Here is a 27531-nt window from a genome sequence, read left to right as displayed (position 1 = left end):
TATTAATAGAAAATTATTAAATATTATTTGCATTTAATAATTATATCACCCTAATATGTTTTATATTTGTTTGTTTGTGTTTATATAAATGCGTTCATTTATGTTTGTTAATGTATGTTTGTGTTCGTTAATGTATGTACATATATGTTCCTTCATGTTCGTTTATCTTTTTTAATTATGTTCGTGAATTCTTCGTTTATATTTTAAATGAATGATCATGAACACAAATATTTGTTCGATTAAGTGTTCGTGTCGTGTTTGTTAAAAGTTAAATGAAAGAATACGGCGCCTTTGTTCATGTTCGTTCGGTTCATTTATAGGTTTATATGTGAAATTATAAGATAATTACTTGTAAAAGAAATTGAAAATTAAATGGAATGAGAAATTTTGCAACCTACAAGTTACAAACACATAAAACAACTTAAAATTATAAAGTAACATGGTTAACCCAATTAACCCGACTAACCCGACACGACAAACCCGAAACCCGAATAACCCAAACCCGACTAACCCGAACCTTAATAGGGTCGGGTTGCGGGTTAGATATTTTTTGAGGAAAACCCGACTAACCCGACCCGATTAACCCGAAACCCGATCGGGTTGACCCGATTAACACCCCTAGTTTCTGGTAATCTGCCTCCATTATTCTTTCATTGTCTTTGATCGCTAAGTCTGCAATCTTGTCTTCAATATTATGGCTCTCTAACCATTTGTTCAAGTTAACAGCGGTTAGGCTTTTGCGTTCTACGCTTGTGCCGTCGTGATTGTGGTTCAATGTGCCTTCCATTCTTTGAATAATGTTATTGACATCTTCTTCTAGTGATGCTCAAATACAACATGTTAGTACTTAAGTTAGCAATTGATATATATTTAGCAAATAATCAAAGAACACAAAAGAGAACTAGATTATCTTCAATAAACAAACAACTCATATTAAATACGAGACGAAGCTTTGTAATCTCACTGTAGACGATTCAATGAAACGGAACAAACAACTCATATTGAATACGAGACGAAGCTTTGTAATCTCACTGTAGACGATTCAATGAAACGGATTTAAAACCATTATTTATAAATATTGAAAACACAAAATCTTATCCAGTACATTCATACCATTAGGACAAAGCCTTTTGGTTTGATTTGTAACAATAATTAACCCCAAGTGTTATATTGATAAATCTTTAATAACATTGAACTTGTGCCTACATGTTTCCGGTGTTGATTTGTTAAATAGAAAAACTAACTAATGATATAGGTTTGGACACTGATGACCTATATTTTACCCAAAAATAATAATAAATAAATATAAATAATCAAAACAACAATTTAACCAATGTTTTCAAAATATGTTTGGTATTTGTCTATCAAAATATGGTCCCGCAACCCACATACACATATCAATGACGTCATGATCAAGTAGTGGCTCAAGTGGGAACATGTTGCTTAATTTATCTAATACCGGTATGAGAAATGAAAATTGTAAACGAGCTTGGGTTAACACTCAAGGTACCGAGCATAGGGGATATCTTGGAGAGAGACTTGTATCCATATATTGTAGGTCTCAATGAGTATGCAACTTTTTATATTTTGGCTTGATTGAAAAAAAAAATTGAATCCCAAATTCCAATCCTAGCCACTATGGTCATGAGTTACTAATCATACTAGTTGTTTGATAGTTTTGCAATCCATCTTATTTAGTAGTGACAAGGTTTCATCAATTAATTAGGAGAACAAGGCTCACTTCAGAGACGTGGTAGAAATGTTACAAGGTTTTCTAATACTAGGAATTGGTGTCAACTTGAACCTTTTCCTACCCGCGACCCAGATTTGACCCATATGATGAGACCCGAAACGATTTAGGGTTTGAAACCATTTTATGCACCTCTAGGTTCAACTGTTGTAGATGCAAACTGGTCGTATTTATCAATCTTATGATCATGTTAGATCTTGCCTTTTTCGCTTGACGCAAACTAAAAGACTATAATGAATAACAAAAAAAAGCATGTTAGTTTGTATGAATTAAAATCATTCTTTAACCAAATTATGATTATTTCTTTGAAACATGATTACGAATCATACTGCCTAGCTATACATAAAGTGTAGCATATAACTAGTGCTAAACATATTCCATTTTATATTTTTACATATAGAAGATGTGTAGCATATAACTAGTAAATTTACCATCACCTTTTTTATATTCTCTAAAGTTAAAAGTTAAAACCCAATATTATCTTATTCCGATGTTCTTAATGCATAATCCTAGTTTATTTATTTACATGCAAGAAAGATACATAGTACGTACACATATTTCCTTTACAATGATATCTTGGTCCTTAGAATAGGACTATCTGTGTCAAGTGGATGAGGAGCTTACAAACGACGTTCACAAAAACAAGATAGATAAATAAAGAGTCCAAATGCAAACAACAAAACTGCCATTTGGCATATTCAGTCATCACCCATTTTCCCCCCTTATCCCACTCTGATAACCTTCTTTAGGCTGGAGGCCATTACACGTGTCCATCACCCGTTCGATTCTTGATATTTTGCTCATTTTTAATATTTATTTCAACAATTAAAAAATCTATAAAGATCACCCATTCTTCTTGCTCGTGTTATCGTCTTAAACTCACCATCTCCTTCATTACAAGTCATGTCGGCCTTCGTCGGAAAGTATGCCGGTAATAGTTACATTTTGTTTTAGTGTTTGTACACAATGATTATTTGTAATGAATTTTTTGGATGGATATTATATTTAATGCTCCACTCATTTACGATAAATAATAAAAAAAGGTTCCATTTGACGAAAGACCCATACCCAAGTGGCCAAGTTTCATAGCTTTTAGTCCGCTATCCCGATCATGATTTTCCTACATATTCTTGTACTTTAAGAGAGTTCATTGCCACTTAAAGCGAACTCAACAAGTTCACTAGGGTGGAAAAGTGAACTACTTGGTGAAAAACTCTATGAGTTTCGGTACTTGTCACATCATCAAACTTTTAAAAATGCGAACTGTCTATCTTCAAGAACTAGCATATGTTTCCTAATAGATATAGCAAACTATATCATTATACAAGAATTTGTATAAGTTCTGTTACAGGAATAGCGAACTGCCTATATGTACAAAAATTTTCGAAAACCACCTAAAGTTAACAAATGGTTTGTATCTTTGGTGTCATGTAGATGAGTTGATCAAGAACGCCAAGTACATCGCGACACCAGGCAAGGGTATATTGGCAGCCGATGAGAGCACAGGCACCATAGGAAAACGTCTCTCGAGCATCAACGTGGAGAACATCGAGTCTAACCGTCAAGCCCTTCGTGAACTCTTGTTCACCACACCAAACGCGTTACCTTACCTCTCGGGCGTCATTCTTTTCGAAGAAACTCTATATCAAAAAACCGCAGATGGGAAACCTTTTGTTGATGTCCTCCTAGAGGCCAATGTCCTTCCGGGTATCAAGGTTGACAAGGGTGTGGTTGATCTTGCTGGGACCAATGGTGAGACCACTACTCAAGGGTTTGATGGACTCGGTGCGCGTTGTGCGGCCTTCTACAAGGCTGGTGCTCGGTTCGCCAAGTGGCGTGCCGTGTTTAAGATTGGGGCGACTGAACCCTCTGAGCTTTCGATCCAACAGAATGCTCAAGGGTTGGCTCGCTACGCGATCATTTGCCAAGAGAATGGGCTTGTGCCCATAGTTGAGCCGGAGATATTGACCGATGGGAGCCATGATATCAAGAAATGTGCTTATGCGTCCGAGATGGTGCTGGCTGCGGTTTACAAAGCACTCAATGAGCAACATGTGCTTCTTGAAGGAACCCTCTTGAAACCAAATATGGTGACCCCTGGCTCGGATAGCCCTAAGGTAACTAGACCACCTTATTATTTTGTATGTTACAATGTGACATGTTGTATGTTGTTGTTTTTTTCAAACTAATTAGTGGTTTGAATATCTTTAGTTAATTTATACTAATCTAAAAACTAATGTTTTATTTCTTTAAATTTCTATATGATTAGATTCGAATATATATATTTAATTACAATTATAAATTATTATCTAGCTTGAAATATAATGAGTTTTTGTATGATGAATATATAATGAGTGACTTAAGAGGAGTAAGTTATTTTACATGTTTTTCTTATCATGATTTATTTATATACATTTATACTTTATTTTCGTATATTATATGATTTATAATACAATTTGTGTATATATCATTTTTAATTATTTTCAACCATATTTTACATCTAAGATTTACTATTATATATATATATATATATATATATATATATATATATAATTGGACCCGTGAGTCTAATTGAGCTCGATGGTAAGTGATGCTCAGGCCCGGGCTTAATAATGAGCGTATTATTAGACTCGAGCATGTGACTGAGTTCGTTTAAGCTTGTCATGATACAAATTTTTTATAATCCGATCCTGAGTACTAACTCAAACCCCTCATCAAAAGTTGACATAACCTATATTGACCTGGTTACCATATTTCGTATATTTAACAGGTGACACCAGAAGTGATTGCTGAATATACCGTGACAACACTACGTAGGACCGTGCCCGCAGCAGTACCAGGAATCGTGTTTTTGTCAGGTGGACAAAGCGAGGAAGAGGCGACAGTGAACCTGAATGCCATGAACAAGCTGGAAGTGTTGAAGCCTTGGACACTATCTTTCTCATTCGGACGCGCATTGCAAGCGAGCACCCTAAAGATATGGGGCGGGAAGGCGGAGAACGTGGAAGCAGCGCAAGCCAACTTCTTGGCGAGGTGCAAAGCTAACTCCGAGGCGACTCTTGGGAAATATGGAGGAGATGGTGCTGGTGGCTTAGCTTCCGAGAGCTTGTATGTGAAAGGATACAAATACTAACAAAGCTATTCGTGAAGTGGTTGCATATTATCGTGTTATGTTCATATCCTTACATTACAATTTATACTTTGTAACTTCCCTCCTCTCTTTGTCTCTATTTATATATTAATTTGATCTTTATATATACATAGTTTTCGTTTTATGTTGGTTTAATTGTTTAGAATACTTGGATGTTTTACATGTTTTAACTTATGCCATACCTCACAATTACTAGGAAAAATGAATTTTTGAGCGGTTCAAATATTTAACATCGGTTCGTTTAGAAAACCGCTTCTTACCCAAAACTTTCATTTGTTGGAAATTAATAAAACTAGTTGGGTGTCCGTACGATGCAGCGGGATGTGCGTGCAAATACGGCATCGAACACATAACTAGTGTCAACCTATTTTGACATGAATCATGTTTCGATCAAACATTGTTCTAACTCAAAACATGTTCTGACCTGACCCCTTTCGACTCGATCCCGTACCAAACCAACCCGGACCAAATTAACCATTTTGTGTATTGATCCGTTCCAAACCTAATCTAGTCTTAACAAGACCCGGGCCCATCCGACCTTTTGCCGCTCCTAACTTGCAATCACGTATGTAAGTTTCTTTAGAAATTTAAAAGTATAGTAATATCACACTCAAATCAAAAAATAAAATGCTCATTTTTATAGTGTAATTAAAAAAATTAACGTGCGAAAAAATTACGGCCGTTAAAAAGTTGTGGGTGTAGTTGGGTTAAAATAAAGGGGATATGTGTAATTATTCTATAAATTAACAAAAAATGATTGAAGTTAAGGAACCAAAGTTGTATTTATTTTTTGTAAACGAAAGTGTACGGAAGTCATTGTGAACTAAATTCTCAAAAGTTATTCATTATGCCTTGTACCTAAAACATCAAGTTTGATACCTTTTAAAAATTAAAAGATACATAACTCAAGTTTTATACGTGATATAAATAAGAAAAAGAGTAAAGTGTCATTTTCGTCCTTGTGGTTTGACAAATAATGCGAATTTAGTCCAAAAATTTATTTTTTGCATATGTACCCTCCACGTTTCCCTGTTCTCGCCAATTTCGTCCAAATGACTAACCCTGTAAAATTATATCGTTAAGTCAGGGGTAGACATGTCTTTTCACTATTTCTTTATTATAATACTTATTTCAGTGAACTGCGGTTTTCGTCCTTGTGGTTTGTCCAAATCTGCGGTTTTAGTCCAATAGTTTTAAGTTTGCAATTTTCTTCCCGATGGTTTCATTTCACTTGCAATTAAACTCGAATCCTTAAACTTGTTAAGTTTGGTTGTTTAACCCATCAGTGTGCCCTTCACGTGAGGGGCAATTTTGTTCCTTCTTTTTTTTTCCTTTTTCCCCAAATACACCCCAGCCCCTCACGTGAGGGGGTTGCGAATTAGGACTGAGATTTATTTGGAGAGAAAAAAGACAAAATTGATCGTCACATGAGGGGCACGCAAATGGGTTAACGACAAGACTTAACAAGGTTAATAAATTCGGTTTAAATGCTAGTGGAATGAAACCATAGGGAAGAAAATTGAAAACTTAAAACTATTGGACTAAAACTGCAGATTTGGACAAACCACAAGGACGAAAACCGCAGTTCACTGAAGCAAGTATCATAAAAAGAAATAGTGAAAAGACATGTCCACCCTTGACTTAACGATAAAATTTAACGGGGTTAGTGATTTGGATGTAATTGGCAAGAACTGGGAAACGTGAAGGGTCCATATGCAAAAAATAAACTTTTTGGACTAAATTCGCAATATTTGCCAAACCACGAGAACTAAAATGACACTTTACTATAAGAAAAAAGCTACTATTTGTTATGAAACCGATGCAAAGTACAAAAACAAAATAATATATATTAACACTGTATTCTTGAGTTTTTTTTCCATGGGATAAGAAAGGAAATGATAAGATTTTAGTTTGAATCTTCATTCTTGAGTTTTTTTTATAAAAGAAATGATAGGAAAACTTGGATGTTTTAAGTCCCAAAGTTTTCTTGCCAATTTGGCATGATTTGGAAAGAAAAGAAATGATAAATATTTAAATTACCACTTTACCCTTCAATCTACATCTAATAATTGTTTTAAAAAGGCTATATTTGTAAAACTACACATTTTTTTCTTTTCATTTTCTTTCATTTAAACTAAAGAATGTAATTAACCATTTCTTTTCTTCCCCTTTCTTTTATTTTTTATTAAACTTGAGAATGCATTATATGCGTCTACTTTCTTTTCTTCTCCAATCCTATCCAATCTTATACTTTCCTTTCTTTTAATTAAAAACTCGAGAACGCAGTATAAGAAATTAATGTCAACCTCGAATTCAAAAATATAACATTCATATATTAGCTCATTTTTTTCTTTCATTTTCTTCTTTATTTTCAAGCGCTCATCATACATTTATGGGTCTACGAAAATTTCGGTTTTATTTTCACATGTCAACATTTAAGAAACAAATCGACAATTATTTCATTTTACTCATGCCTAGATCTATGTAAATTCCGGTCATATTTTAAAAAGGTCAACATTTAAGAAAACAATCGACAATTATTTCCTTTTACTCATGCCTAGGGAGTTAAAAGGAAATCATGCATATTTTTTCTTAAATAACTTGTTAAAATATATACATGCGAGATATATTTCAAAACATGGGTTAGGAATTAGGATATGTCGTCTTAAAGATACGATTGACACCATATGCAAATATTTATTTGTTTGTTTTTTATTCAGATGATCATAAAGACTGAATGCACCGTCTTTTATCAACTAGCAAAGTGTATATAAGTGGCATTAAAGGTTTTCTTAAGGCTGCCAAAGATAATTTATTAAAATCTTAAAACAAGCCCTAAAATGGTGATATTTTATTAAAATTTTGACATTTCGGATCTTCACTTATTAATAAAATGATTAATTTATTTAGAATTTATGTTCATGATGTTGTTTATATTTATAATATTGTTTTATTATTTATGATGTTACGAAAATCTCAAGTATTATATCATCATTTTTTCATTAATTGAGTCAAAGACATTTAATTGATCATAAAAGACATTTAATTAATCAAACCTTTGAGCTAAGCCCTAAAGACTAGCCTTTGCAATTAATCCTCCTAGCCTTGTTATCAACGAAAGTGTGATTATAAATAGAGTCTTTTACCTCTAGTCATCCTTTGCCATAACCCAATTCACTCTCAAAAAGAGAAAATTCCAATTTGACTCCCTGAAATATGTCGTCGGGAGATGGAATAGCCCCTGAAAACTAATTTGCGCATGTTGTGCACCTGTATTTCTCCGGCGGGTTCTTCTGACTCCTACCGTCAATTGACTTACCGTTGACTGTTAATGGTGAAGGGTAAAGTCGTCTTTGCACATTTGTTTCTCCCCTGCTCCATTATAACCCCCCGAATTAGGGCATTTTCATCAGAAAATTGAATTCTCGGCCAACGTTCGATCATTGAACCCCCCCAATTTTTCAGATCAGACTTCATATCTTCAGACATCGGAATGCCGCACTCGTATTCTATTAGGCCGGAAAGTGAGTATTGTGACCCGGACGACCTATATGGTAATGTTTTACTGTTTGCACAACATTTTCGTTTTTTGCTTGATTGTTGTTAACGGGCTGAATGGTTGTTATAGGTGAAAATTATTCACATGCGTTCACCATTAAACTTTTCCATGGAGGGTATTTCACTACCGAGGGGCAGCGAATATACGAAGGGGGGAAGATAACTTACGTCGATGAAGTTCAAGTTTCTAAATTTTGTAAAAGTTTGTTGGTTGGAATACTCTGTAAGTTACAATATGGTAGTGGTACAGCTTGTTGTTTTCATTACAAACATCCGAGTGTTAGTTTGGATTTGGGTTTAAAGCCATTGATTGAAAATTATCATTTTCTAGATGTTGTGCTATGGTTAGAGGTAGTGATGGTGTAGGTAGTCACATTGTTGAGATTTTTGTAGAACATGGCAGGACTACTGGTACTGAAATTGTGGTATATGATTCTGGATTTGTACCTGGTTTTGAAAGTGTTCATGAAGTGAGTGGTGAAAGTGTCCATGAAGTGAGTGGTAAAAGTGTTCATGAAGTGAGTGGTGAAAGTGTTCATGAAGTGAGTGGTGAAAATAGTTCTAGTGAGGAAGATGATGACAGTTACGATAGTGATCTATCAGATGAAAGTGATCCTGAGTATACGGCTGTCTTTCAAACACCCTTGGAGGATGTAGAAGTTGACATGAGGTTGTATAAAGCTATTGTAGATTTTGATGCGGAAGAGGTAGTAGGTGATCATATTAGTGATGATGATGGTTTAAATCCTTGCATGGATACCTATGAGAGTTCTGATGATGAGGGCTTGAGTGTCTTGAATAGTCAGCTAAGAAAGTTCAAGGGGAAGGAAAGGAATAATGATGATGAGTGTCCATTTTTTGTTGGTCAGTTAATACCATCAAAGGAAACATTGAATGAGATGGTTAAGAGTTATGCTCTTCATGGCAGAAGAGATTTGTATATCAAGAAGAATGATCTTTTAAGGTTTAGGGTGATTTGTTTGGGGACCAATCCAAAGTTGGTTGCTGGTGAGGGGCCAAATGTGTCAAGTCAAGAAAAGTTCAAGGTAAAAAAAAGGGATATGAAACCCACTTGCCCTTGGACGATGCACATCTCAAGACAATCTGTTGAGGATAATTGGTGTGTGTAGGCCATTCCAAAAAAACACGAGTGTCTCAGAAGTAGATCAATTGGTCTGTACACAATGTCTACTATTGCCAAAGAGGTTGAGGTTGAGCTACAAACCACCTCCAACATAGTGGCCAAGGAATTGAAGGTCAAATTCCAGCAGAAGCATCAAATAAAACTTTCTGAATCCAAGATGCGAAGAACTAAGACAATAGCTCAGCAAAGGAGGGATGGTGACCACACCAAACAATACACCCACCTCAGATCCTATATTGATGGGATTCTTAAAGCAAACCCAAGTAGTTCCATTAAATTAGATGTTGAACCAGGTGCTAACCCTAACCTTAAAACAAGGCAATTTAGAAGAATATATGTGTGTTATGCTGCTTTGGTTAGAGGATTTAAATTGCTTGGTAGAGAACTTTTTAGGTTGGATGGTTGTTTTATGAAAGGGAAATACCCCGGACAGATTTTGACAGCTATCGGGACGGATGGTAACAATTGCTTGTATCATGTTGCCTTTGTAATAGTGAAAGCCGAATGCACAGACTCATGGAAATGGTTCTTAAATCTCCTTGGAGATGATCTTGACTTGCCTCATGATGCCAATTTCCCTTTCATAAGTGACTGACAAAAGGTATGTACACTTAGCATATATTTGTAATAGGCAAACTCATGTACACTAATTATGCTGATTTCACTATTATAGGGACTTATTCAAGCAGTTGAGAGTGTTTTCCCTAGGGCTGAGCATCAGTTTTATTGTAAACACATCCGTGAGAACTTGAGGCAAACCTGGAGGGGAGATTTGTATAAATGCTTGTTTTAAAGGGCAGCATCGGCCACTTCTGTCCCATACTTCAATATGGCAATGGAGGAGATTAAGAAAACAAATCTTGATATGTTTCTCTGGCTTAGTGAGATCCCGGCAGCAAGATGGTCAAGATCACATTTTTTAGGCCGGGCAAAAAGTGATATGCTGTTGAACAACCTTTTTGAATCTTTCAACAAGCAACTTGTTGGAGCAAGAGACAAGCTGTAACATCCTAAAATATTCTAATATTAAATAAAGAAAGTCGCGTTTAGTTATCGTGTGTTAATAGTTAACTTATGCCTAATAAAGAAAGGACCATGGATTTGGATTAATTAAGATGGATTAAGGGTAATGGGCCTTAGGTCCATGGGCTTTAAGGGATATAAATATCCCCTAAACCAACCTAAAACCTTAAACCCTCATTCATTTCCATCTTAATCTCTACACACTCAAAACACACACATACACTTACACCTATATACGGCCGAGAGCAAGAGTGGAATCCAAGACCAAGTAAACGAGATTCTTGATAGATCCTTCAATACGCAAGATAAATACAAGATCTATGGTACGTTTTGATCTTAAAGTTTACGTTTTTATAAACGTTTAGCCTTGAAACATTAGAACGAGAATGGATCGGGTATGAGTGAAACGTAAAGATCTAAACTTGATGATAAAACCACCTAATGGACCTGTAAACATAAACGGCTCGCTAAACCGTAGTTATGTTATTAAACATTTTAAGCCGAAAGGTCCAAACTTTATGTCTTTCCGAGCTAAGTTTTACCCGAACTAGGCCATGGGAATGATCGCGGAGTTAGTTAACGTAATATCCAAGAAATTCTCGATGAAATAAGGGTGATTTTGATGATTAAGATTGAACAGAGGCGAATGCTGAATAACTTCGCCTGCAAGCCAACTTCGCCTTCATGCAAGTTCGCTTGCAAGCAAGTTCGCCAGCCAAGTTCGCCCCTGACAATTTCGCCACAATAAGTTCGCTGTCAAGGTTAACTTCGCCTAAGGCCAAGTTCGCCAAACTGTAACTTCGCCTGGTGATAAGTTCGCCCATGATAACTTCGCCTAAGGCTAAGTTCGCTAATGCTCAACTTCGCCTGGCATATGTTCGCCTAGGGTTAACTTCGCCGAACACTAACTTCGCCTATGCTTAAGTTCGCTAACGATAAGTTCGCTTAATGTTAAGTTCGCTTATTGTTAAGTTCGCTTAATGATAAGTTCGCTGGAGTTAGCAAATAAGAAAATAAATTAAAAACCTAATGAAAAATGTGTTAAGACAGTTAATGTAAATAAAATTTTTCCAAGCTGACCTGGCAGCTCGACCCCAGCCAGGGGCTCTGCCCCTTGGACCCTGCTAGGGGCTGCCGCCCCTAGACCCCGCTGCCAGGGGCGCTGCCCCCGGACCCCGTTCGTTGTGGGTTATATAAAGATAGAAATACAACATGAGTAGTAGTAGTAGTTAATTGATACATGTACATATTATACAGTTAGCCGTGCACAGCTCAAGAAGGAATAACGATTAACGGAGAGCGTAACAGGATTCAGGTGAGTTTCTAGCCCCATTTATGTGTTATGTTTTCGAGGCTGTGTGCATACTCAATATGTTTGTTAATACGCTTATCCTACGAGATAAGTGTATGCCTTATGTGAATAATGTGAAATATATGAATGATTGCTTGATGGTACGTGAACGATCTTCGGATATTGCACGTACTGTCAGGTTGTAACGCTATGTATAAGGTAAGTATGATATGTACGCTTATGTGTATGAAAGTGATAAAGTTAATAAAAGAAGGAAAGGATGGTTGTATGGTTGTATGGTTACGAAAAGGGTACCGAGCCCTAATAATACTTGAGGTATTATGTATGGTTGTATGGTAACGAAGAGGGAATCGAACCCTACTAATATTCGAGAACTAGGGAACCGAACCCTACTAATATTCGAGGAAAGAGGGTACCGAGCCCTAATAATACTCGAGGAAAGAGGGTACCGAGCCCTAATAATACTCGAGGAATGTAGGGCGTAATACTCTTTATAACGTAAGATATGAAAGCAAATTAGTATAAAAGAAAGTAAGAAAGTATGAAAGTATGAAAGTAAGATTGAAAGAATATGAGTTTGTGTGTATTGTATAATGTATGATTAACTTGAACTCACTCAGCGTAGCTGACTTTTAGTATGCACGCAGGTGAGTAGGATGAGGCAGCTCGCTTGAGGGGACACGTGGCGTTGAATAAGAGACTGGCATCAGAAGGCTCAAGACGTGATATGTTTTAATTACTTTGTTTTTGAAAGACAAGTTGTTGTTTAAGACAAGTTTTGAATTGTTACGAAATGTTTTATGAAAGTTTTTAATGTTCCGCGAATATTTTAATTAACTCTGATATTAGAACTGCGTTTATGAGTAAATCCAACACGAAAGTAGGGCTACCGGCAACGGGGCCTTACACAAGCCGATCATTACTTGTTTGGAGTATATTAGAGAGTATATGACCATGAGGATTGTGAATGTGAAGAAGATGCCAGCCACTGCCAGGGCCCATAAACACCATAAGCAACTAAAGCATGGGATGAAATCCAAACAGAAGCAAGCAAACTATCGATTATGATGGTGATGAAGTCACTTACCAGGTATCATTATTTGCCTTACTATGATATTACAACTACAACCAAACATTTGTTAATATGCAATTATGTTCATAGGTTAAAAGTCTGAGAAGCCAATGTGTGGTGAATGTGGAGGATAGGACATGCACATGCAGGAGATGGGACTTAACGGGTATGCCATGCAAACATGCTGTTGCAGCCCTATATGACATGATAGAAAATAACATGTCTGTCGGTCCATTGGTGAAGTGGGTTGATGAAGCTTACTGGTTAGACACTGGTTAGAAGGTGTACAACCACCAAATCAGGCCCATATCAGGCCCTGATATGTGGACTCCCTCAAAATGCCCAACAATATTAACTCCACCTAAACATCATACTCAGATTGGCAGACCGAAGAAGAGCAGGAAGAAGGCACTAGGTGAGAAGAAGAAATTGGAAGCAAGAAAGAAGAGAAATATGAAGATTGAAAAGGTTCGGGAAGTGTTTTCTGTAGGAGGCAGACTTACTAAGTTGGGTCAGTCCAAGAGTTGTGGAAGATGTGGAGGTTTCGGACACAACATCAGAACTTGCAGGGCACGAAGTCAACCATAATGATGTCAACAAAGTGTGTTTGAGTAAGATTGATGGTGTGTGTTATCATGGTTTGTGGTTGAAACAATTTAAGACTTGTGGCATGTATGTTTGATTTAGGATATGATGGTTTTTATGTTATTTTGACAGTTTGTGTTTAATGCTTTTGAGATAGTTTGTGTTTATTTTGACAGTTTTGTTTTTTTACTCAAAACATGCAAACATTACAGTACATTAAACCATGTCAATTTCAAGTAACACATTTCAATACATTTCAAATTCAAAACAAGTACGATTCTATTTCCAATGACAATCGTCATTTGACCGGTCAGAGTCCCACACTGGATCATCTTCATATGGATCATGATAGTAATCTTCCTCCGGCTCACTAGTGTAGTCGAAAGCTGCTTTCAAAACCACAGGGTCATAATCATCACCCGGATCCATTTCATGTTCTTCACTTGGTCTAAATAATTCATCTTCTTGCACCAAATAAGCCATCAACTCATTTTCTCCCAATTGACATTTTTTGTCTTCGATTTGACTTGCTTCATTGTCAAACTGCACTACATCCTTCCCAAACTCAACATTCTCATTTTCATCCTTCTCAGTTTCATCATGGCTGCAACATGACTAATAATGTGGAACAAAGATTTAAAGTAAATATACGAAACAAGAAACTCTAAACATTTAATATAAACTACAATAACAACAACAAAGATTAAATTATCCAATACTAAAAATACAATGTTAACAACTAATCAATAAACCCAAACCTAAACAAAGAAAAAAAACCAACTAATTCCTAGCAACATCTTCAAGCTTGTTACTTCTTTGGTTTTCATTCTTGCATACTCATCTTTCTTGTTCATCATCTTCACCATTTCTTGAATTACCTTTTCACAACTAGGGCATGTGGGATCATCAGCCCGTTTTAGCCATCCACAACTCCACTTTTGTAACGGACTAAATATATCAACAAACAAACAACCCTAATTCGGTTCACAGACTAGAACAATTACCCCTAAAATTGACCTAAGCCACACGACAGTCGGAATCATCATCGATAAACAGACTAGAACCCTAATTCGTGAGTAATTAAACACTTACACAGCACAAGAATCGACGGCCCATGTTTGCATCGGTCCTGGATATCCGGTAAAATGTCCCGGCACCACATGGGCATCTCACACAACAGTCGTCTACACGGGAAGGCTTGGAAGGTGACCTCGAGGAGTATCGACTAGACTTGGATTGAGACATCCGGTGTTAATCGATGAAGAACGGAGCCATCCGGAGATAATACGGGAAACGAAAGCCGGAAATAATACGGGGAAAGATGAGGAGAGTATTAATAATTGTGGTGCTAGGGTAACATAGTAATTTTGCTTATTTTTAACGAGTCAATGGTAAGTCAACTGACGGTAGGAGTCAGAAGAACCCGCCGGAGAAATACAGGTGCACAACATGCGCAAATTAGTTTTCAAGGGCTATTCCATCTCCCGACGATATATTTCAGGGAGTCAAGTTAGAATTTTCTCCTCTCAAAATGTCTTATGTCTATTTGGTGTTTTCATTTTAGTCGGACTTCAAAAGTCAAACCATTGAAGTTCCAAGTATACTTTTTTTTTATCTAGTTTTTTCCTTGGGTTTGCTATAGTATTGTTCCTGTACTCATTCTTCATTTCGTACTTAATGCCATGCCAAGAATAATTTTACACTGGTACTAGTTCATCAAAAACAAACTTAACTGACTTATGTGACCGTTCGATTAAAGTTTGGATATCTATACTATATATAATACACCAAACAAGGGAAAATTAAGACACTTGATTTTAAGGGATTTACAATTGGTAATGCATAAGGTACATGTGTTAGTAAGGATAAACTTGTCTTTTAAACACAATTCATTCAACTTACAAGTTTGGTCCATCATCTGAAACCATATTATGTTTTTAATTTAAACTTTAAACTAACTTCCCACCCATGATTATTAAACGACTGTAGCCCTTTCACACGTTAATATTTTTGTAACAAAATTAAATAATAAAAACGAGCATTTTATTCTCTTTAATTCGAATATGATATTTTTATAATTTTTTCAATTTAAATAAATTAATATGCTACGTATGGGTGTTTAATGTCGGTTTTAATGGTTTTTAAGTAAAACTTGTGAGCCCAACCGTTAACACTGATTTTTTGTCGTCCAAAACCAAACTCAACCACTGAAAGTTGAAACCGAATCATTACCAACGGCTTGGTCCAGTTTGGTTTCACAGTTTAAACTTTAATAATAATCTTAGTTTTAAATAATTATTAATTTAAATGTACTATCAATTATAATTAACACCAACGTAATATGATAATTGAGAGGATCATAAATAAAGAATGATAATTTTAGCCACATAAATGGTAAATACTAATGGAAGATCTAGGTCGCGAAAAGTTAACAACAAATATAACAAAAAGAATCATATTGCAATTAGGTTAATTTAAAGTTGTATAGCCAAGTTATTTGTTATAAAAAGATGTATGTTCAATTACATTTTAACTATATCTAATATATATATAACTAAACATATCTAATAATTGATAATAAAAAAGATTAAAATGCATTTAACATTTACAATGTGGTCTGGTGTCATATGGTCGATTGTCAGTATAAACCGCGAATCAATCGTTCACTACGTTTTGAGATATTTGATACCGACCAACTAACCGAAAGTAAAAAAGAAAAAAAGAAGTCAAACCAATGACCGGTTTAAAGGATGTCAAGGTTTTAACCGAACCAAAAACACTCATATTTGTTACGTGATTAATAGGGTCAAACACCCGCTGCATCGCGCGGGCACCCGTCTAATATATATATATATATATATATATATATATATATATATATATATATATATATATATATATATATATATATATATATATATATATATATATATATATATATATATATATATATATATATATTACTTTAAAACATGATTATTTCATCTCCTAATTTCTAAAATAATATTTTGCTATGTCTGAACTAAATTTGGCATAATTCAAGTTTATGTCCGACCAAAAACGAACCACTCGCTTAAACTCTTTGTATACTTTAATAGGCCCGTTTTAGATTTTTCTCGAAATGAGTCCAACTTATTAACATGATTAAGAAACATTATAACCCAACTCTACATAAAAAAATAATTAAAATTAACTTAATTTAAGTTTTATGATGATAAAACTAAAATGCATTTTTTAGTGAAATGTATATTTTCTTGTAAAGGCTTAAAACCTCCCAACTATAAATAGAATCATTTGTTTCTTTGTTCGTTCTTTCTTTTTCCTTGTAAATTTCATTGAAATTAGTAATATTTAATATTTTTAGGATCACTCCTTGAACCAAACTCATCCGGTTCACTCGCTTAAGTGCTTAATTAATTTTCTACTCGCTTATCATACCATGTGAGTTTCATAACCTCTTTTTCTAATTCTTTAGAATTATTTGGGGAGTAGACCGTTACCATGTTTTCTCGTTATATCATTATCCTGTTTACAAATTGATTCGCAACTATGTCATACATGTTAATACTATTTCTTACATATTGTTTATGCTGACTATACGTGAATAATATGCAATGTGTTTATCTCTTTACATATAGTTGGTCAACAGGACGTACTTGCGCTACCTATTCTTCAACTTCGGTTGAAATGGATGGTAGTGTCATTATCATTCCCCTAAGTTAGGGAGTTTTTTTTTCTTTTGTTACTTTCCATTTACTTTATGATTAGATATATTACATCTTGACATGTGGAGTGATGCAAGTTTCTCAAATCTATTAGAGGTTTTGCATGAAATTCTCCAAGAAGATAATGAGTTACCATCTTTGTTATATAATGCAAAAAAACATGTGTGCCCAATAGGATTAGAAATTAAAAGAATACATGTGTGTCGAGGTATAAGCGTAAAATCGAAACTAAAGAAGTTGACAAGGATGTGAAGAAGAAGCAAAATTATTGCGTTGACATTCATATGATCGTATAAATGGTGGGAAATTAAGACGTGTAGTAGATTCATCTCAATGGAGATATATTAATAACATGTATCAAAATGTGGCAACGAGGTTAGAAACATACAATTTGGACTTAGCTCGAACGAAATTAACCATTTCAAACCACAAGTAGCTTTCATAGTATGTGGCAGGTTCTTCTATGCACGAAACAAAAATACATAATGATGTCGTTATTGTTTCATGGTACAAAACAACCTAGTAATGACATTGACGTTTACTTATCTTCGTTGATTGATGACTTAAAAACTCTATGGGGTTATAGATGTGTATGATGCTTATAAAAAAGGAGAGCTTTATGTTGATAGCCATGATTTTTTGCACCATAAGTGATTTTCCAGCGTACGATAATATGTTAAGATATAGTACGAAAGCTAAGCTTGTTTGTCCTGTTTTGATGACACATATGATTCATATTGCATTTCGTGGGTCCTTTTTTTATGAAATCTTTGGTTTTTTGCTTTGATTGTAGCTTTTAAACTTTTTTCAATACCTTTTAGTTTTCTGTTGGCGGCACCTAATTTCATAATCACTGATTAGATATACGTTATGCACTTTATACCTACCTATAGTTTCTAAGTTTGCATGATAGTTAGGGTATGCAGAATAATCAGACACACAATTATAAGAAGTAGAGTTAGAACATACCTCAACAGTTTTGACGATAGGCAATGGTGTAACATTGTCATGAGAGCAACCTCCAATCAGGGCCAGCCCTGGGGGGGGGGTCGACGACCCCATGCCCGACATCCCGCTAGACCCGATTGTTTTTAAATTATATGTATTTTTATTAAATACAATATGTATATTTAATGTTTAAATTAACTCAATAACATAACCACTAGTTTGGTCTACTGGAAAATGACTATTACTCCCAAGCAAAAGGTTATGAGTTCTAGTCTCATTTGAGACATGTTTAATCCTATTTTTATACAAAAAAAATTTACACAGCCAAAATTATAAACAAGTAAACCCATATGAAAATTAGGATAGAGTTATTATACAAAGGCCAACAAAAATGAGAAGTGTGAGAAGCCATAATTAATTGACATGTGTCAAGTAGGGACCAAAGGAAAAAGGGTATAAAAGTAATATTACACATTTTCTCTCTCCACATGCAAGTCACATGTTAATTCCTCCGTCATTTTTAAAGGTTTATAACTTTTTCATATGATATTTTAAAAAAAAATTCACCATAATAATAAGCGTGTTTTATCTTTAATATGAGTATGATTTTGTTATATGAGAATAAAAAATAATTTACGTCATTGTGTCTTTTTGCTTACCATTGTGTCATTTTTCGTCATTGTGTCTTTATGTTTGTTATTTTGTTTTTTCATCATTGTGTCTTTCAACTGTAATTGTGTTTTTTTTAAATACTGATAACACCATTGTGTAATAATATATAAATAGAATGAAAAGTACCAACAAATTATCTAAATACATAAAACACAATGATGAATACATATTCCATAATAACCTGAAATATAAAACACAATAATGATTGCATATAACAACACAATGACCTGAAACGTAAGATACAATGGTAAATACATATAACACAATGACCTGAAATGTAAAACACAATGGAATCTACATATTACACAATGACTTCAACGTAATACACAATGAACATAATACTATGTTTCTCAAATTAAGTAAATATTGGGCACAATGACCAAAACACAAAGATAAGTATACAGATAAATGTTGAGCACAAAGACACAATGACGAACGAAAGACACATTGACGTAATCTTTGTTTTAATTTTTATCTTTAATATGAGTATCAATTGAAAAACACAATGACCAAAATCTATAACATAATGCATAGAAAAACCCAATGGACAACCAAATAACACAATATAGAAAAACTCACCAACTTTTATTTTTATTTTTATATAATAATATGATATTCATATTAAAGATAAAAAAAACGCTTGTTATTATGGTAAAAATATTTTCTAAAATAAATTTCTTATGAAAATGTTATAGACGTTTAAAAATGATGGAGGAATTGACACGTGCCTTGTATGTGGAGAGAGAAAGTCATCATAAATGAGTTATTACATTCATGACCTTGCATCAACTTTTTAAATCTCATCCTTTTCCATATCGTCCTCAGAGCTCCCTTCACTGTCACATTCAGTAAACTCTTTCACAATACCCTCTATCTTTTCATTTTCCGACACAAACCTGGCTTCCTCATCAAAAATCTTCACTTTCTAATCACCATAAAGCTTAGCAAACAAAGAAATAGTAACCACCGACACCTCTGCATGTCGAACCCAATCCATACCATTTCTGTTTAAGGTAACCATCTCCTTATGAGTCTTTTCATTCTGTGGTTTTGAGTAAGTAGTAGACTTGAAAAAACTAGAAGGAGGTTCTTTTGAAGGTTCACGCTCCCTAGCAAAGTGTTGCAATTCATGACACATGCTGCACTTTACCTTACTTTTATCAAATCCAATCTTTGACTTTCCATTTCCCAAAGTTGTTGGCAATCATATTTGTTCAAGAACTTCTTGGTATGAACTATTATCATGGCCATTTACAATTTAAGATCCATTTCTTTGAGGGCTTCATCATCGATTTGTTCCAAGTCTTCGTAAATGAGGGAAGGGTTAGTGACGAGACAGACAACAAAAGCTTCATAAGAAGCAAGAAACAAAGTGAACATTACTACATGTTGCTCGGGAACATGGACATTTCCTTGATATGACAGATGTTATTTGCTTGAAGAACTTCTCGAACTTCCCTTGCTTCCATATCTAACATCATGATTATCCATATTATCGTCACCCTTATGACCATCAACATCGGAAAAGAATGCTACTGTATATTTGGAAGTATTGTTAGCATTTGAGTAATTTATTAATGGATTTTGAAGCTGTTGATCTTCACTGGTGTTTTGATATTTCATATCTACGTCATATGCTTGACGTTTACCAATGTGATCACTTATGGTCATATTAGAAAGATTTGGAGTCTTCAAGAATAATATATGCATCTTCCAACTTGGTGGTAGGGCATCTAAAAATATAAGTTAATCTCTTCCTGAGTGAAGATTGTGTCAAAGTTGACACACTTGCTTAGTAAATGTAAAAACGAGTGATGATATCCTCAATTGACTCATTTTTCATGCAGTTGAAAAAGATGAATTGTTTCTTGAGTAAGCCATCTTCCCTTTCTTTAATTCAGTCCTGCCTTCGAACCAGTGTTCTAAGGCGTCCCGTAAATCCTTGGATGTTTTCTATTGTTGAAAGCTGAGAAAGATTGCATCACCTAATCCCATGGTAAGTATATAATAAGCTTTATGCTCACGCAAATATTCCTCATTTTCCGCCTCAGTGTATTCTTTCAATGCTTTAACCGTAAGCGGGCAGTCATCAATAGCAAGATTGTGAGGTACATAATAGCCTTTTTCAACACGTAACCGACACTTTGCATAAAGTGACACAAAAAATTCCTCTAAACGAGGTTTACATTTCGAATAACCCTTCATCTTAGTAAGCCTCGATGGCTTGCTAAGGGTCCCGATTTACTGGTCAATTAGATTAACATCCGATAAAGACATGATGATCAACTTCAATTCTTATCTCAAAAGTTGATTCTAGCTTCAAAAACTTGATTTCTTTACATTGAAACACATTATTTTTAACCTTGAAAAGCTTGATTTTTTTTTTGCAAAAGCTTGAAAATTATTGTAAAAAGTCACATGAAAAATATATTCCCAAACTATGAAGAAAAAAAGTGTGACATTCGTCAAAATCGGGTCCCGTTTGTACTCGTTTGTATTCGTTTATGATTCGTTTAGCATGTAAATCGACCCGTTTTGTAAACCGAAACTTACGATATAATCAAAATGATGGATTTTATGATACAATATTGTTTTACACTTGTTGGGTTTTGAAAACATCCTTTACGGGCCTTAAAATGTGTTAAAATCACTTAAAACGAACTTCGGGGGCCAAACTGTCATTGTTGAAACATTGTAAAACATCACCAGACCCTACTCGCCGCGCCGCACGACGGGGGAACCATCTGGGGTCGCGTAGCGCGACCTGGTGCAGACCAGGTTGTCCCTTTTGCTCCCTTGCTTGTTTTATTGTCCAACGAATCCGAGTTTTGCCCACTAAACCTCTTGTTTAACCCCTCTAAGCTCATCCTATAAATACAAGGCCCTTTATAACATAAATCCTTGCTCATAACTCTTTCCCTCACTTAAATTCAAATACTTTACAAGGTTATTTTCTTGTTTATGTCAGGTTTGACTTTCAAAGTCAAATTGTTGAAGTTTTTCAATTTTGTTTGCTTAACTTAGTCTAACTCAATACTTGAATCATATGGCACAATATATATATATATATATATATATATATATATTACAACCCTTGTTACCTTTAGTAGTTACTTATCCTGCCCCAGTTGGTTAAGTTTCAGGCCTCGTAAGGCAAGGCTACATGGAGGACTTTCGTGGTCTTTGTTATATACTTTTTGCTTCTAACCATCTAACTTTATTATTGATTACTAACCATACTAACTTATAATAACCTTGCTTATTTATCAAGTTCCATGGTTATGGGTTTGAAGAGTCTAGCCTCAGTTTAACCTTAAATAGCTCCAAACCGTAAACCGAACTTTGTTTACTAGTTTTGTTAAATAATTGTTTAAACATGCTTTATGTTGGATTTAAGTTTCTAAAATCATTATTATAAGTTCCATGGTTATGGGTTTGAATATTCTAACCTCGGTCTTAACCCGAAACTAGATCCGAACCGAAAACCGAAATTTCATTTAAAGACTTTATTGTTAAATTTTTGGTTGTAAAACTTAAGTTTCATCATTTATAAGTTATTATACAAGTTCTTTGATATTTGGGCATGTGGAAACCATCTATGAACTCATTGTGAGATGGAAACCGAACCAAACCGAACTAAACCGATTTTCACTCACTTAAGACACACAAGTGTGTTTTTAGTTATTAAGACTTGTAGATTTATTTAAAATTACTTCACAAAACTGATTTTAAATATTTTATTAAAGTAACTGGAATGTTGAATCCAACTTGATCTTATAACAAAGTTTGGACCGACAAAACCGAACACTCGCTTAACGTGCGTTGTTAGTTCTAAAACAATTGAACTACATACTTGGTTAAGTGTTAATATATTTTTATGAGTTATCTCATAACATTAATATTTTGGAAAGTTGACTTTGGGTTTGACCGATTATCAAAACCCGAACCAACAACCCGAACACTCGTTCAAACCCGTTTTAGTATCTTTATACCAAAGGGACTAGCATTCTTCCATTTTTACCCACCTTATTACTTAACATAGGTTGAGTAAATATTAAGGTTAGATACTTTAACCCGGTTTCGAGCAAACTTACATTTTTAAAGGATTGTTTCTATAATTTCTAAAATAGTTACTTTATAAACCTTAAACTGTAAATGTTACATTTCGTGTCTTTTATTTTAAAGCTTTCCCAAAACAACCCTTCTAATTCAAGGCTTTTACTTTTATTTAGGCTTTGCTTATTAGACTCGTCCTTCTGTTTTCCCTTCTTTTACCGACCAAGTTTTATACTTGAATGTGAGTATTTACATACCCCGTTTTCCACCTTTCGTTTTGGGGGTGACATTTCATACTTATTCAAATTAAATGCTTTATACTTGAATCTTAAACCACAACCGTTATTGTATACTTTACTTAAATAAATGCTCGATTTGGTGTTCTATGCTTATATGTTTATATGTTTATGTGTTTTATCGCTTTTGGAGGGTTGATTCATAAATCCGTGAACTATCTGGTATTCTCTTATAGAACGGTGCCGTTAATATATTCTTATTAACGACCTCATGAAATCTGAATCAATTTGGTATTCTTTTATAGACGGTGCCGCTAATGTATTCTTAGCGGCCGCTAATTAAATAAAAAGTTTTAAAAAGAAAATTGTCCCTCGAAAATTGTTTTTTGTTCTACGTTAAGCAGGAAATGATATTATTACCAATGTGCTAACGAACTCTTGGAAAGTTTGAAATATTTAATATAATAATAAAAGGGATGGCTTGCATATCTGATTTGGGATGTGTCGGTAGGCCCAACTAACTTTGATAGTCCTCTTTAGCATGTTTTATATATATAATAATTTAAAAACGATGAAACCGAATTTCGATACTTAGGGAGGATTACCATAATCTGAAAACTTTGAGATGGTAAGAATTAAATGCACTCAAATCAGCACACACCACATGTCCATATTTTACGAGCTTAGAAATAGTTATATATTTTAGGGTGATATAAAAGATTGAAAAAAAAAGTATGTTTTGAAAGTTTGTTATGTATTGTATTATCCAAAGTTGTTCAAGACAAGCAAAATGCTTATGAAGAAAGTTATGTATTGTAAAATGCCAAATGAGAATTGTTTAAAGTTAGAAAAGAGGCCAATGATGCACATACTAGACGGGACTTAAAAAGTTTACGTGTTACCTTGGGGATGGTGACTCTGAGGATACACTATTGGGGCTCGAAGGTTCTTAGTCAATAAATATGAAATTAGGAATTTATAGGACAAAGTCCAATAATATTTAGGAATAGCTCGTACGACCTCCACATGACCATTCATCCATCCAAATTTCACTGAGTGCATCTAATTAGTACTATCAACGAGTCCTTGGCTTATGGTGATTTGTCGAACCAGTTTGCTTCGACTCTAGTTTTTTCTAGCTCTCTTTGTCTGAGATGGGGTAGGTGTAGCCTTAATTTTTGAACTTAAAATGTTTAGTGCAAAACGGGGGCTTGATTGGCTGGTGGCTGGGTTTAAGTGGACAACAATATCGGCAATCGCGGTCAATATGTCAGGCTGTTTATTGTGCCTTGAAAATGATAATAATCTGATAGTTTGTTGTTTTTCACTTGGTTATGATCCTGTGTAGATTACTTTTTCAGGGAAGAAAAAGACTTAAGTGTGGGGATGTTTGATGTGTTGTAAAACACACTTATTTTCCTTATCGTGTTATCATAATTTAATTGCTTAATTAGTATAATTATTAAGATTTATGGCTTGTTTATGCTTAATTTTACAAAGATTGAATGTTTACTTGTAGGTTATGAAAGTTGATGGAAAAAGAGTTAAATTTGAAGACTTTAGGGATTTATTTGGTCAAGTTTTAATAATACAAGTCAAGGCCCGACCCCAACCCACAAATTAGAAGCCTTTCCTTCTTATTATATTAATTAAAAAAAACCCAAAATCTACCTAAGAGTTGCGATCGGCCAGATTGCAAGGGAGGAAGAAAAAGATTGTGGCGGCTAAGTGGTGGCTATTGGCTGGAAAAGAAGAAGGAAGGCTCGAGTTAACTTGGTACAGCTGCTAGGCTTCTTAAACATTCATAATCTCAGCCCATAATACTAAGTAATCATCCATAAACTTTGTCTTTTGTTCAAGAACCTAACTTGTTAAGTTTAATCATTTATGTTGGATTGTTTTGCAAGTAACTTAGAGATTGACTTGTGCTTGATTGTTCTTGATCTATGAATGAGTTTTATTATGTTCATGTTGATGTTTATGATGTTTAAATCCATTGTTAGCTGTTGTCCAAAATTAATGTGTAGCTAAACTTGTTAGTTCTACCTAGGTTAGATGATTATTGTTAGGTTTTAGTAAGTAGTTTGGATTGTTGATGATCATGGCTTGAATTGTTAATGTAAAGTTTGTTTTAACATTGAATTAGGTTGTGTTTAGTGGCTGTGAATTTGTTAATTACACTCTTTTACCTCTTGCTTTGATTAATTGAATGAGTTTTGATTGATTGTTCCTTGTTTGAACTCTTTACTTGGTGTTTAGGGTTTGTTTGCGGGAAGTACAACCGTAGGGTTTAAGTGAGTGTATTAATTGAATATAATCAGCAGGTAGACACCTTCTTAGAGACCGAGAGGTGATAGGAAGTAAACTCGTCTCATAGCTTTTATTTGTTAAAATTAGGATCGCGCGAGAGCGGGTTCGGTTCTAGTCGGGTTTGGGTTTGTGAGTGATTAGTTGACCTAGTTTAAGTTAAACTACATTGTTCCTCTATCCTTGGTTGCGTAGTATTCGTTTCCATTAAGGTAGTGTGTCGGTGAGACCGAGAGGAGAGTCGGCATTAGAGCACTTTAACAATTCGTCACCCGGTTAGTTCTTAAAATCAACTAAGTGTAGGTTAGGGTTTGTTAGTGAGACCGAGAGGTAATCTAGCTTTCTTGAGTGAACCTTAGTTGTGTCATCCTTAGAAACCGGTGTCGTCAGATTCTACAATCCAATAGCTTATTATACCTTCAATATGATTCTTACCTAGGCAGACGTTTTCCCATTGATAAATCTTATTTTCACAGTTTCGTCTAGTTTTCTTAATTTAAGTCTTTTAAGTTAATTTAAGTTAGGTTAAGTAGTTAATAATTAACAATCAATTTAAAAATATATTATTCTTAGGTGAGTCTTATTTAGGGTTAAGTATTAAGTACATTTTCTCGTGTCCTTGTGTTCGATACTCAGACTTCCTTAGTGCTATACTATTAGTGATCGGTACACTTGCCGGTTTTGTGTGGATTCTTTAGGATTTTCGTTTAATAAATTTAAAGCTTAGTTGTGAAAGCATCATTATACACACATCAAATTCTTAAAGTCTTCGGCAAAGCAACTTCTAGAAGGCTTAATCTCATGTCGTGCTTTCAATCGCAAAAATACTTACGCCAAAAGTATGTTCCGTTCCTAGCTCACGCGGTGACAAAAGACAAAAAGGAAAAGAAAATCCAAGATATTTCTGTTGTTCACGATTTCCTCGACGTCTTTCCCAATGATGTCTCGGGTCTTCCACCCGTTCGTCCAATTGAATTCCGAATCGATCTTGTACCCGGGGCAATGTTCGTGGCCAAGGCTCCTTATCGTTTAGCCCCGTCGGAAATGCAAGAATTATCGAACCAACTCACAGAACTTTCCGATAAAGGTTTCATTCGTCCTAGCTCTTCTCCTTGGGGCGCTCCCGTTCTTTTCGTGAAAAAGAAAGATGGTTCGTTTCGCATGTACATCGATTATCGAGAGGTTAACAAAATCACTATTAAAAATCGATATTCCTTGCCACGTATCGACGACCTTTTCGACCAACTTCAAGGCGCAACTTTCTTCTCAAAAATCGATCTTTGATCGGATTATCATAAATTGCGTGTTCGCGAAGAATACATTCCGAAAACCACTTTTCGTACTCGATATGGACATTTCGAATTTTTGGTCATGCCTTTCGGGTTAACCAATGCACCTGCGTTACTTATGGATCTCATGAACCGCGTTTGCAAACCGTTCCTTGATAAATTCGTTATTGTCTTTATTGATGACATTCTCATCTTTTCTAAGACCAAAGCCGAACATGAGCATCATTTGCGTTCCATTCTTGAGCCCCTTAGAAACTAATGACTCTACGCCAAATTCTCCAAATGCGAATTTTGGCTCGAGGAAGTTCAATTTTTGGGACATATCGTAAACGACAAAGGTATTCATGTTGATCCCGCTAAAATTGAGGACGTCAAGGATTGGAAAACTCCAACGATTTCCACGGAAATTTGATCCTTCCTCGGTTTGGCCTGGTATTATCGGCGTTTCATTCGAAATTTTTCCAAGATCTCTTTGCCGCTTACCTCCCTCACTCATAAAGGAAAACCTTTCATGTGGGGTTCGAAGCACGAGGAAGCTTTTCATACTCTCAAGGGAATGCTTTGCAATGCTCCTGTTCTAACCCTTCCCGATGGAAACGACGATTTAGTTATATTCCGCGATGCATCCCATCAAGTACTTGGCTGTGTTCTCATGCAACGAGGTCAAGTTATCGCTTATGCATCAAGGAAACTTAAGGTCAAC

General features: G+C 34.9%; 1 protein-coding gene across 1 annotated transcript; it reads left to right on the top strand.

The window, feature by feature from the left end:
* Positions 1-2575: 2575 nt before the first annotated feature.
* Positions 2576-4899, top strand: LOC143533972 (fructose-bisphosphate aldolase, cytoplasmic isozyme 1-like). The gene is made up of 3 exons (XM_077028587.1): positions 2576-2681; positions 3185-3867; positions 4521-4899. Exons 1-3 carry the CDS (start codon positions 2654-2656, stop codon positions 4881-4883), a joined length of 1074 nt encoding a protein of 357 aa, XP_076884702.1. The 5' UTR covers positions 2576-2653; the 3' UTR covers positions 4884-4899.
* Positions 4900-27531: the final 22632 nt, after the last annotated feature.

Source organism: Bidens hawaiensis, unplaced genomic scaffold (assembly GCF_021521415.1).
Source record: "Bidens hawaiensis isolate Kalapana, Puna unplaced genomic scaffold, B.hawaiensis_p1.1 tig00009959_1, whole genome shotgun sequence".
NCBI classification, from domain to species: domain Eukaryota; kingdom Viridiplantae; phylum Streptophyta; class Magnoliopsida; order Asterales; family Asteraceae; genus Bidens; species Bidens hawaiensis.
This window is presented reverse-complemented; position numbering and strand designations above follow the sequence as displayed.

Bases quoted from the DNA above. Each gene is read 5' to 3' on its own strand.
- LOC143533972 (XM_077028587.1), top strand. From the start codon at position 2,654: ATGTCGGCCTTCGTCGGAAAGTATGCCG. The intron at 2,682-3,184 runs GTAATAGTTACA...GGTGTCATGTAG, and splicing joins CTTCGTCGGAAAGTATGCCG to ATGAGTTGATCAAGAACGCC. The intron at 3,868-4,520 runs GTAACTAGACCA...TATATTTAACAG, and splicing joins CTGGCTCGGATAGCCCTAAG to GTGACACCAGAAGTGATTGC.